Source organism: Pundamilia nyererei, unplaced genomic scaffold (genome assembly GCF_000239375.1).
Source record: "Pundamilia nyererei isolate P.nyererei 1_Seehausen unplaced genomic scaffold, PunNye1.0 scaffold00089, whole genome shotgun sequence".
Lineage (NCBI taxonomy): Eukaryota > Metazoa > Chordata > Actinopteri > Cichliformes > Cichlidae > Pundamilia > Pundamilia nyererei.
Window position 1 is genome coordinate 2,222,720 of NW_005187490.1, and position 12,751 is coordinate 2,235,470.

General features: G+C 40.9%; 1 protein-coding gene across 2 annotated transcripts in view; it reads right to left on the reverse strand.

The window, feature by feature from the left end:
- Positions 1 to 1,783: 1,783 nt before the first annotated feature.
- Positions 1,784 to 12,751, reverse strand: part of LOC102205078 (myocyte-specific enhancer factor 2C-like) — a 33,055-nt gene continuing 22,087 nt past the window's right edge. Inside the window, exons 4-11 of one of the 2 annotated variants that reach the window (XM_005739139.1) lie at positions 6,896 to 7,039; positions 6,618 to 6,798; positions 5,766 to 5,810; positions 4,209 to 4,372; positions 4,084 to 4,107; positions 3,520 to 3,649; positions 3,316 to 3,436; positions 1,784 to 2,904 (exon numbers count right to left, since the gene is read on the reverse strand). In XM_005739139.1, coding sequence (XP_005739196.1) covers positions 2,565 to 2,904; positions 3,316 to 3,436; positions 3,520 to 3,649; positions 4,084 to 4,107; positions 4,209 to 4,372; positions 5,766 to 5,810; positions 6,618 to 6,798; positions 6,896 to 7,039 — 1,149 coding nt within the window. In that variant the 3' untranslated portion in view covers positions 1,784 to 2,564. The remainder of the gene's footprint in view (positions 2,905 to 3,315; positions 3,437 to 3,519; positions 3,650 to 4,083; positions 4,108 to 4,208; positions 4,373 to 5,765; positions 5,811 to 6,617; positions 6,799 to 6,895; positions 7,040 to 12,751) is intronic. The other variant, XM_005739140.1, reaches the window with a different exon arrangement.

Genomic DNA, 12,751 nt, shown 5'->3' on the forward strand with positions numbered 1-12,751 from the left:
GGAACACTGAATGACCTGGTGGTTTTTGTCCATAAAACTACTCCTCTAAGTAAAAGATCTCTCACCAAAATTATGCAACATTTTAGGCACTATTGCCTCTATCAAATCAGCGAGCTGGAATTTCTTATTCTAAACATGAACTACTGTTACAGCAACAGACATGGACTACTGGTGTCCCACACAACAACTCAATGTCTTTCTTTACTGTCCCATCCGTCCATGCCAAATCTACACCCTTGACTTGACTAAACCATGGTGGACAGTCTAACGGGTAACATTTTTGGCTGGTACTTCGCTTGAACTTAACCGTCCTGAGGACTTCTTCCACCGCTGCTAGTATTTAAAAATGATGAAAGTGGTAAGTGGAAAACAGGAGCTTTGTCCTTTGTGCTCTGGCGGATTGTCGCTGTGAGATCACGTTGGGTCTGACACCAGCTAAACAAACTTTTTTCTACCTTAGAGCAAACGTCTCCCTGAACATCTGATGGGAAACGGTGTGCATGTGTGCATTCTGCTGCTGCTTTTTATAACATTGTTATTACACGGGACTGCAGACATCCAAAAATATATCAATCTGATCTCACAAGCAAAGTTTAGTTTGAAAAACACTACACTACAAACTCTGTGCAGCAAAGCATCCCTTGTCCCAGTCAATATGGCTTTTAGGATCCTCACCCTGACTGCTAAATCCTGCAAAGCTATCAGCAAATGCTAACTTTCATGCATCAATTACAAAGACACGAATAACAGTTTCATTGCTGCAGTCGCCTCACGCGAGCGCCCTCTGCTGTCTGGTTCCACACACGACCTCGTTTGTTTTCTTAGGAATAACAACGTTTAGATTGTCTTTTTATAAACTGGATACCAAATTGTGAACTATACTTCACTTCAGATTACTTACATTTGAACATTTTAAAAAGAAAGTAAGTAAATCTATTGTTTAATTTTACAAACTACATTTAGAACCAGAATTTGGGTGTAATTTCCTCATTTCTTTTGGTTTTATTATTTATATAATAATAATTAATGATACAATTCTAATTAATAATAAAATTCCTACAGCTTTTAGCTTCCTTCTGCTAATATACATCATTTTGTGCATATGTAGCCTGTGTGACTGACATTTTAACTAAAGTACTTTGAGGTGGGTCATTGTCAGAATTACTTACTTAGTTACTTCCAATCACAGCTTTTTTTTTTGCTTCAGTGTTTTCTAATGTTTTTGGTATCATGTCTGAATTAACTGTAGTCCCCCCTTTTGCTCTGAAATTGTCTTCACAATAAATGAAACTTGTTTTCTCTCCAACTTGTTCCAGATCACTTTCTTCTCCCTCACAATGAAACCTCTCATGATTTGACATCACTTTCTCTTCCTGCACTTACTCATACTCCCAGTTTTTTCAACCCATTTTCTTCGCCACACTTTACTTTCCATACGTTCTGGTTACATGAGTGATTGATTATGTGCATAAATATGTTGTACCTGCAGCAGTGAACTGATGCTCCATTTAGCCACCTGACATTAAATTCACCATTAGAGTCACTATTCAGAGTACCAGATTTTCTCACCTTGATCTTTTTGTTGCTTTGCATACATATGCTCATAAGTAGCACATATGTACATATGTTATTTGCTTATACCCACACACATGAACACACACACATAAAACAAGCAATACATGTACACCAACAGCCCCTCTGACAGCTTCAATATGTTTGGCTCCTGAATGATATCATGGACCAACAGTGTTTGTAGAAAAGGTGGGGGGGAAAGAAACTCTTAACAATTTCAAGCTTTTACTTATGAATGAAAACAGTTGGCTATTTCCTTCTTACTTTTTTCTTTGTACTAGTTGAAGTTTAAACTAGTTGTTTTTAATTTTTTCACATATTTGTGATTTACTGAAGTATTTCCTTTTCAGGAGAATTTTTATATTGTTCTTTTTACACTCCTACATTCCTCTAATACATCCATTTTTCTTGACTCTTTGGGATTATTCATATATTCACTGACCTCAACATTGGGAAATGAATGATATGAACACCCGCCTTTGGAACAGTAAGAAGAAGTGATTATGAATACTTTTAGGCCCAGACAAAAGTCTCATCTAACTCACTGAGCACTTCTTTAATTTGACTGAACTCTTTCATTTAAAGCTTTTGGATGTTTTAGAATCTGGCTCTGGTTGGGATTGGCCTGGTTCACTTTTACTATCAAATGAATAAATGAATAAAAACTTCCTTGGACAATATGAAGCTCTGAAAACTGGAAAAAGTTGGATTTAAGTCAAACAGTTTTCTTCCTTTTCTTTCTCGATGTCTGAAAACTGGTTCTGAACTTCAAGGAGTCATTAGTGTGAAGTCTACCAAGAGTATATGCTGGAAATACAGCTGAGCAATCACTGTATCCACACATAGCAGCCCCACCCCCATGTACATGTTACACATATAGCACACCCACTCAGTACAAGAAGAATATGATGTTAATAATAATAATAATAATAATAATAACACTATGCGGTAACTTTACTAATACTCCTCCCCCGGCTGTAGAGAGGCTCTGATCATGCCGTCCACCCTTCTGATAGCCTCATCCGTTTAACTGATGGGTTGTGGTGCTCCTCATGACTGGACAGGGGGTGGAGGAGGAAGCTGTCATTCCCATGGTGATCCTCTCGCTCATCGCTGCCTTCATATGAGCTCCCATAGCTGGACACGCTGTCACCAGGGGAACGCCCTTGTTCATGGGACCCCCGGCCTGTGGTGGAGTATCCAACTGTGGTCATGCCTCCTTCAAGTCCTGTTCCAACCATCCGGTCTCTGGGAGGGGAGGCTGGCTCAGACTTGATGTGGACGTTTTGATGGCCAGAGGAGAGGTTTAGGTTTGAGTTCTGGCACAAATTCCTGTAAGATCAAAGCAAGAGAAACAGCATCTTAAACTCAGAGCAAAGCAAATTTTAAGAATGTCTTTAGAGGAAATGTCGATTAAACGCTTGTTTTAATTCTTTGGTGAGAATATGAAGATTCTTGTTTTTGGCTGCTGTTTCCAATTGAACATACAAGTGGATGGAAACATTGATTTACAGAAATGTGATCATGTTGCACTTGGGCTCCGTGGAAATGTCTGTTTTTTAAGGGGATTTCTGAATAATTAAGTAACAATTACTATTAATTAAACTATTTTTTTAATTTTCATTTTTTCCAGTGTATGCTGGATAAACCAGGACACTAACAGCTGAAATTATTGCATTGATTCTGGACAATTCTTTCTAAGGCTTGGCCTGTGGCCTGAAGGTAATATACACAGCTGCTTACCCCATGTGTCCCAGTGCTGAGTGTTGTAGATTCTGTATCTGCTGTTGCTGCCAGTTCACTGATCCCAGAACAGAACCTCCAAAACCGGACAGCGATGGCAGGTCACTGCTGAGGGAGAAATCTGAAGATGGACAAAAAGAGAAACTTGAGCAAAGACGAGGAAACCTGTGGAGCCCAGCAGCAGTGTGCTTTTGTTGTAATCACCTGTGCCATAAGATGAGGAAAGTGTAGATTGGTACCCACCCATCCCCTGACTGGGGATAGTGGTGGCAGAGAGAGTGACAGCAGGGGTTGACAAGGTCTGAGCTGTCTGGGAGTGATTTATTCTCTGGTTCTGCAAAGAAAAGGTAAGATGTCACCAAGCTAAACAGTGACAGCTGATTCAGGGCCAGCATTTTATGGTTATCTGCCATGCCTGGTAATCATGATTTGCTCATTTTAGAAAATCAGTAATCTCAAGTGGTACTTCTAGCGTTTGCTGGTATTCACGGTAACCTGGTCATGCCAATAACTCCTTTAGAGATCCTAAATTTTCAAGCTCATCTTCAGGAGCCTTTCTTCATGGTTCCTTAAAATCACTTCAGCGGCAGAATTTTTCAAATATCTCTAAAGTACAAATAGTTCCCTTACTTAAGGTAATAATGTAAATGACATTGGCACTAATTTCACATATTTGTAGCTTGTATATCATCTATAAACTAGCAGAAGGAGGCATACATGAAAAGTATGGTTCTCTCTGCTGATCAGATTTTTTTCAGAGCTACTTACCAACATCAGGTCAAAGTCCTCACACTGCAGGGCAGCAATAAAGCACAAACTCAAATGAGTCCGCACATAAAAATCAACTTATGAAATCAAACAAATCAAAAGACTAAGCAGAAGGAAGCACTTACAACAGCTGGTATGTTGTTGCACTTATTGGAAGGGGGCATCAGTGTTCGCAGGTCAGGTTTACGGCTCATGTTCATTGAAGGACTCTTATCCTGCATGTTCTTGGGGGCGCTTCCTGGAGACAGCAGTCCAGGGGAGGTGCAGTGGTTACTGTAGCTGTCGTTTCCTGGTCGGGCAAAGTTTTAAAAAGGTATCTCTCATTACAAATGACTACAAAATCACTACTGTACCCCAAACCCATTTTTATTTGTGCCTATATTTCATGGAAGTATATTTATCATTGCTGTTTTCAAACTTCTGATTCTGACCAACCACTTCAGCAGGATGTTCTAAGATGTCGTGCGACACCATTTTTACATAAAATAGGTGAATCTTCCCTTTTTCTAGTGTGAGGCTGGTAAAAGTGTCTTTAACTTCAGTATCTGCAGATGTATAGTTGATTGAATGCTACTGGAGCACTCTTTAACGGAACATCTGGGGAGAAAGTTCAAAGTGCATCACTCCAATGAAAAAGTCTGAAAACGTGCTCATCCACTCAAAGTTTTATAACTGCAAACTCTAGCTGAAGTCAATAACCAGAGAGGGAAGATTGTCTGTCTCAGAAATGAATTTTATATTTTAGAGTTTAAGCAGCTGAACAATGAGCAATGACAGACTCCCAATGTACTGCTTTATTCCTCATCTGAACTGGATACAGGGGAGATACCTAGCTGTCCAATCACAGGGGAGGAGACTTACACGAGTGCTAAATAGCAAGAAGAGACATTATCGCTACAGTTTTCTTCACGCATGTCCTCAAATTACCAAATGAAATGAAAAATGACACTCTGAGAAGCACCTTTTTTAATTGTGGGTCTAGCAGCAGTAAGCTGTTGAGGTACTTGCAAGATATTTCATCGATGGATGTTCTATATCTTAGCAACCAAAGGGTTCCAGGTTAAAAAAAAGAAAAAAGTTGCACACCCAACCACGTGCTACCAGTTTTGATCTTGTCAAGATCCTAGTGTGTGAGAAGAGCCTGAAAGAGGATGGTGTGTTTTCAGCTGGACTTTTAAGAGAGAGGAGATTTACAGCACAGGATTTACCTATCATCACCCTGATTTACTCAACCCTGATGACATTTACCACTGGTAACACCTACTGTTTAGAGCAGGCATATTTCTTCTCATACTGAGCACAAGGTGGCGCAAACATATACATAATGATGCCCTAATCAGCAGTGCTGGATCCACTACACTCACATTTTACCTGTTTCCACTAGAAGACTACACTATCATGTTCACCACAGCAGCAACAACTGACGGAGTGGAGGAATGTAGACGAAGCCCCTCAAGAACTGGCTGTTCTTTCAGTGCCTAAAACCGACTGTTATGTAAAACATCATCTACATTTGTAGTTATGGCTGCTCTGTTATCTGACTTTTCACACGTTTATGTCATTTAATATTTAGGTGACCCAAAGACAGTGTTCAGTTTACTCTGTTATGACGAAGATCTATCTATACAAAGAGAGTGATAGAGAGATATATATAAAGAAATAAGACAGAGTTGCGTTCTTACCCACACTTGACAAAACAGTGCTCGACAGCTCTGAACCCATCAGTCCTACAGACAGAAACACACACATCAAATGAGTATACAATCTGGGTTTTGTTGCTCATTTTTATTATACAACGCCATAATACTTTGGGTGTTAGATTCTTGATCAGGAACTTTTGCAAACTATTTATCATGTAGAGCTCAGCTGTTATTCCAAACCTGATATGCAGAGATTGTCTTCATTCTTAAGAATAATAATTATTCAAATGAACATACTATATAGGGCTCCCAATAAATTACTACTAAAGAAAAAGACGATTCAAGAGAACCTAACACAGCTGGCAAAATTGTAGTTTTACTAACCGTGTTAGGAAATGCAAAGTTAACACAAACCCACAATAGAAAGATTACTGGGAAAATGATCCTCTTATGGCCTTAGCATATCTATTGATTGTCATTATCATAGAAAAAAGTAGGAAAACACTCATGGCTGAGTCACTTTTTAAGTTGTATTCTTAAGTCTAAAATGCCATTAATGCCTGACTGCTACACCTTTTTGTCACTGCTGGACCAAATGTTGGCCAATACTGGTTTTTTTTTTCTCATATAGAAAATCTGGAAACACTGCAGCGCGTCAGGCTGTCTATGAAAGGAAAATCAGCAGGATTGTGAAAAGATTTTTAAATAGAAGACAAAAAACAGGAAAACACGTGCTAGGTAGGTTAACACCGAGTATTTGCTAGGTGTGGACCAGCCTGCTTATTTGCCCAAAGGCCCATTTTGAGCTATAGCTGTATTACAGTCCAAAACAGCTGAACATTTAATAAGGTCTTTGATGAGGACTGAAGAAAAAGCTACTGACCACAAACATACCTGCATTTCCTGTGCTGGAAGGACTTTGAGGTGACATGCTGTTTCTTTGCAGAGATGAGTGAGAGATGGGCAGCAGGCTATGGTTACCTAGACTGCCCCCTATGCCCTGATGGGAGTAGAGCAGCCCACCCTGATTACTGCCTGGGATGGATATACCCATGTCATAGTTGGAGGGCAGACCCTGCACATAGAACAAACAAAGCCAGTCGTCACTGGTAAGGAAACACGAAGCTGCTTAAAACAACGCTATGCATCAAAAAGAGCAGGTGTGAACATACACAGATTCTCTGTCGGTTGATCATCAGGTCAATGTCTTCATTGATTTTCCGGCATTTATCGTCCAACTCTGGGCTCTGGCCAGCAGAGTCATCAGCCTCGATGTCAGGGCTTTCACAGCCGTTTAAACCCTTCTTTCGCAGGGTCTGGATAAAAGAAGACAAACAAAAGAGTCAAACACAGCAGGGTGACTTTACTGTATGTACTACATCCACGGATCTTCTCTGAGACCTTCCTCTTTTCCTCCTGCCCGGCAGCTCCATCTTCAACATTTTTTGTAAAGTGTGTCCACTATCTCTCCTCTGCACATGGCCTAAACCTCATCTCAGGTTCACCTCTCTAACTTTGTCTCCACATCCCTCAACCTGAGCTGTCCCTCTGATGTCCTCATTTCTAAGCTTGTCCACCCTCTTGTGTTAAACAGTCTGGTCTAAAAGTCCATTACCCTCTCTCCCACACATCTGCATAACTGCACAGGTATGTCACCTGGACCAAATCTTCATCCAACTCTTCTTCATTTGCTAACTTTCCTCCATACTCACTATAAGCCTTTTTGTTGCTTCCCTTCTCTCTGCTGTACATCTAGCCTCCCAGCACTCCTGTCTACTTTATTTCTCTTTATGGCTATCGCACTTTTCCTTTGCTAAAACTTCCTCATTCCAACAACATTCCTCATTGTCTTTGCTCTGTCCTGATACACCAAACACCTTCTGGCAGTTTCCCTCAACTGTACTTTTCCAGTCATCTGGTAAGTCTGCCCTACCACCCAGAGCCTTTCTCAATTCCTCCCTGAACTAAGTGCATAATTCTTCCTTTTTTGACTTAAATTGTTTAAATCCTTACGTCTGCCTTCACTTCCTTAGTCGTCTTGATGTCCAAAGTCAAAATTGACCATCCTTCTCTCCATCATATCAGCTTTCCCTTTAGCAGCCATAGTCCCTACTCTCAACTCCACACCCCTGCCTTTCTTTCCCTCTCGCTGCCTCCTAACACACCTCCCTCTATTTCTGTTGCTATGCATTCAGCCAGCAGTAGTACAGTTTCCACCAGCACCATGTTGGCCAACAGCATCAGAGGCAGTAATTGTTATCCAGTCCAGAAGAATCTGGAATGGAAATCTCATTCTTGATGACCCACATATTCAAACTAACAATGACTACCATTCCTGATGGTAGCCTCTCCGTTTATACAGGCATCGGACTGGCACTGCACTGCTACTTGTGACTACTACAATTAGTAGCTCTATAAAACTATAAAACATGCAATCTAAATATGATTTTTATGAATTAAAGGCCCTGGTTGTGTGGTTAGTTAGTCTGCTCTGAGAAAGTTTTGATCTTTCACCAGGACTCTTCTTCTAATGAAGAGGTCGAACTTAGAACAAACATTTCCAACCACAAGAGGGCGATAAATGAGCAGCTATCCCACCAGTGAGGTTCCAAACTGACTTCTATAAGCCAGACAGCAGTGTAAAATGCAAGTGGTACAATCAAACCCAACATACTCATTTCACCAGCATGTGACAGCATTCACAAAAAGGTCTCTGAATTTTTATACTCATGTTATGTGTGAAGAATAAACAGAATTTAATTTTTGTGTGTGTGTGTGTCTCTCAAAGGTCAGATGCTTCATGTGAATATTGGGAAATCTCTTCTCTTACACAGATATTGGATGATAATGATGATGGTGATGTGAGTGTGTGTGCGTCTGTTTGTGCATGTGTGTGGTTTGGGTCTTGGTGGCCTGCTTCAGCGCTTCACAGACCGTTAGTCCAGTCTGTCACCGTATGAGCATGGCAGTGCCTCTTTCAAACACAGACATACAAATATGACTGTTGGAGCAGCTATCCCACTCATCCCAGTCATGTACACCTGTTGTGCTTTAAAAGGGAGGGGGGGTTAGGGTCTGCAGTGAGGGGAGGGGTGAGGCAGCTTCCACCAATACCAGTGTGGCTACTGGAAGGATAGCCGTAGAAGGTTATTTTTTGCCCCTGTGCTCCGCAGTGTTCCTCGTCACTCCCTTGCAATTTGTCAATCTGGCTGCTCTATTAAAACATAAAACTGACTCCACTAGCCTACTTTTCCCTCATCAAATACACACAGAGCACACAGTGCTACTACATTACGCCTCACTTTGCTTTTTTAGTGGAAATAAAGACTGAATGCAAGGAAGTCAGGTGGAAACATTTTACTTATTAACTTATTAAAGGAGCAAACTGTAAAAATACTCCACGCGTTAATGCAATAAAATGTGAATTTAAGGTAAAGTAGAGGTCTCCTAATGGCTGGTATTACATCTGTAAACAGTGTTTAAGCATTAAAGTTAGTCTTAGTCTGCTGGTTTCAAATTTAGGTTTGACCCAACTCCAAAGCGATTGTGAAATGATTCATTTGAGAGGATAGAAGAAAAACAAAATTGTAATTAGGGCTGAGAGATAAATTAATCTCAGTAATTATCACGGGAAAAATTACCTCTATAATAATGACGATAACCTGATGAGTAATTGGCAGTCTGCACAATCATCTGTACAATTAGCCTCTGAGGTTACAGCATCAGGGTTATGTGGATAAAATGTTCACAAAGATCAAGAAAAAGACAACACACACAGTTTCTCTCGCTCTCTCTCTCTCGGAAAATTAGAATAAGTGATCATGGGGAGAGTGTGCAAGATGAGGCGATTGTTGTTAAGAGACAATCACTGACAAGAAAACAAAAAACTTTTCCAGGATTTTAAAAGGTTCCACAACCAAGCAGGCAAATCTGCTAACAAGCCTCACAAGTAGTTCAGTCTGCAGCTTCTTTTCTTTAACAGAAACCTATCTGTAGCTGTTTGTCAGCTACATCAGCAGCCACGCAGTCAAGCTTTAACTGCAGCCAGGCAACTTCACCCGCTCACTTTCACCCATCCGGCAGACAAATCTATGCACATCATTTAAGCTGCTTTGGTTTGCCTACAGTTGCTGCACATAACAGCTGCTTTGAAACCCACCTCCAATCCACAGCATGTCTTTTGTCCCGTCTTCCTCCCCTCACCCACCCCTGTCACGGCAGATGGCTGCCACTCCCTGACCCTGGTTCTGCTGGAGGTTTCTTCCTGTTAAAAGAGAGTTTTTCCTTCCCGCTGTTGCCAACGCGCTAGCTCATAGAGGGGGTCTTATGATTGTTGGGGTTTTCTCTGTTGTATTATTGTAAGATCTACCTTACAAAATTCCATCCAACTCATCTTTCCATAGCGTATCTGACTGAATCCTATTTGTTTCCCATATATCCTGTCCATCTCTACTGCATCCATCTAATAAGATACTTAAGAAAAAGCAATTCAAGTTGTAACATACAAGTACACAGTATACACTAAATTCTTCCAAGGGACTAGTGTTGTAGTTTGCCGAGATGAAGCTAATGTGTTACAGATTCATATACTTCTAGGTACTGCAATACACATCATTGCTTCTTACTGTATAAACTGAATGGAGGAAACTTAACTGGTGGTTTTCAATCAGTCAATTACTTGTAAAAGGTAGTGGGGAAATTTAGCTGCCAGTGGTGAGACTGATAGAAACGCACGCAAATATTCAGCTAACATTCATTAGAGTTCAATTCTATTTCATTTATACAGCATTAGGTGCCTTTCTTTTAAGGCACCTAGTGAAATATCTATGGAGAGCACTGCTCTATAGCAGAACTCTTGCCCTCATTGACCTCCAGCTCTCTCTCTGGGCAGCAGCTGTGCCCACACCAAAGCTAGGCCCTGTTTGAGCGTCACTCTGTTGTGTCTAACTTTGTCGCTCAGTGATCATTTGTAAATATAGCCAAGATCACAGCACATTCATTAAGTGGTGTGAGCTGGTGTTGTCAGACAGTGCTGTTAAATCAGGTGCAACGTTCTTAGGTTCTTTGTACAAAATATGTCTGAATACAAAGAGCATTAAATTACATCTTTAGTCTTGTTGTGTTTTAATGAAATTCAAAAGCATTATTTGGGGGTGGCTGTAGCTCACGAGGTAGAGCAGAAGGTTGGTGGTTTGATCCCTGACTGCTCCAAAGTAACCAGATATTTGGACAGTGCTCTGTTCAGTAAGCGATATCACAGTCTTCACATAATAATGCAAATACATAAGTACGTGTTCTGAGGTCTTAGTTATTTCCAACCACTGATGAGGAGTGTGTGTTTGTCAGGGCTGAATATGTGTAACAGCAGGTGGCTGGAACAGATTCCTGCTTTGGCATTTGCAACTTAGGGGGAGACAGCTGACGAGGAAAGAGGGAAAGGGAGATCCCATAATATCAAATCAGCTGCCCGTCTCCCACCCAACTCCACCATTCATTGCTTTTCCATCCATTTTGTTTTCTCTTTTTGGCTTCACTTGCTCCATTGGCATCTCTTTTCGTGAGCGGTCTCCTTCTCTTTAACATCAGACGATACTTTAAATCTATGTGAGCGTCAGTGTGTGTGCGCAGTTGCTCTGAAAGTGAGCATGTGCCAAGGAACATGACATGCAACATTTACACCATCGCAGGCAGCAGATGGCAGTTTTGTCCAAAATTAGACCAACATTATTTACAAAGACACAAGAAACAACTGTAAACATTCAAGTTATGGATCCCAAACTTTCTACGCATTTCTCTGAAAATTTCCTCATAATTTCCTTAAGAAATAGCTTCTATGTAGCTATCAGCTGTAAACCTATTACTTCTGACTGAGGTTGGTGAATGACAGTTTGTAGAGGATGGGAAAAACTCCAACATGATTCTGTAGTACTGGAAAAGTTCATATATCATTAAGCAGTTTTGTCCCCTTTATGACGGTTTCTATATTAATTGTCGAATCAGATGTTGTGTAATGTTGCTCATGAAAGGTATGTCTGACTACCTTTCTTTTGAAGAATGTCCCTTTCATCACCTCCAAAGTTTCTGCTCTGTCTGATAGGTCTGCTTTTTTTTCAGCTCAGTGATGCAGCAATACCTTTTTAGACCACACACTGAGAGGTCCATCCTACTGCCACCTATGCAGAGAACACCCTTAACAGGTCTCCAACCCACTTTGTTTAACAAAGAGGGACATATAAGCATTCACTGACCATGTTAATTGACCACGTTACTGGGGAGGAAGCCAGAATACCTGGAGAGAACCCATGCAGGCACAGGGAGAACATGAAATCCACACAAAAAGGCCCCAAGCCAGCTGGTGGACTCGAACCCAGAACCATCTTGCTACAGACCACACCCCAATGCTGCCCAGGGGATCATTTCCTTTAAAGGATGTAACATAACTAAGGACCTGGAAAAAAATTCTGACCCTTAATTTGCACACTAAAAAGTGAGACAGTAGTGTAACATTAGTTTTGCTCTACTGTTAATGTGGTATTTTCAGTATTTCTGTATTAGTTTTAACTCACGAGAGTGCTTCTGCAATGCTGCTGTTATTTTAGTTATGGATCTAATCTTTTCCTCCACTGCTAAATGAGAAATAAAAAAGGACATCTCATTGTGTATATATAAATATCGGACACACTTTTACATGAAGTCCTTGACTTCCTCTCGTTAGGTATGTGCTGGACTGGACAGAGAGGGGAAAAGGAAGGAGGGAAGAGAAGGAGGTTGTGGGGAACTTCAATGTGGTTACTCAGTCTGAAGTTGCTTCTTTTCCTATTCTTTATTTTCCTCCTGTGGTTCACACACTTATACACACACACACACACACACACACACACACACACACACACACACACACACACAGACACACACACACACACACACACACACCTATTCTTAGCTGTGTTCTGGGCTATTTTTAGACCACTACCGGTTTCCAGCCATTTAGCAGGGAGGGATCTCAGCCAACACAAAGGAACTGGACT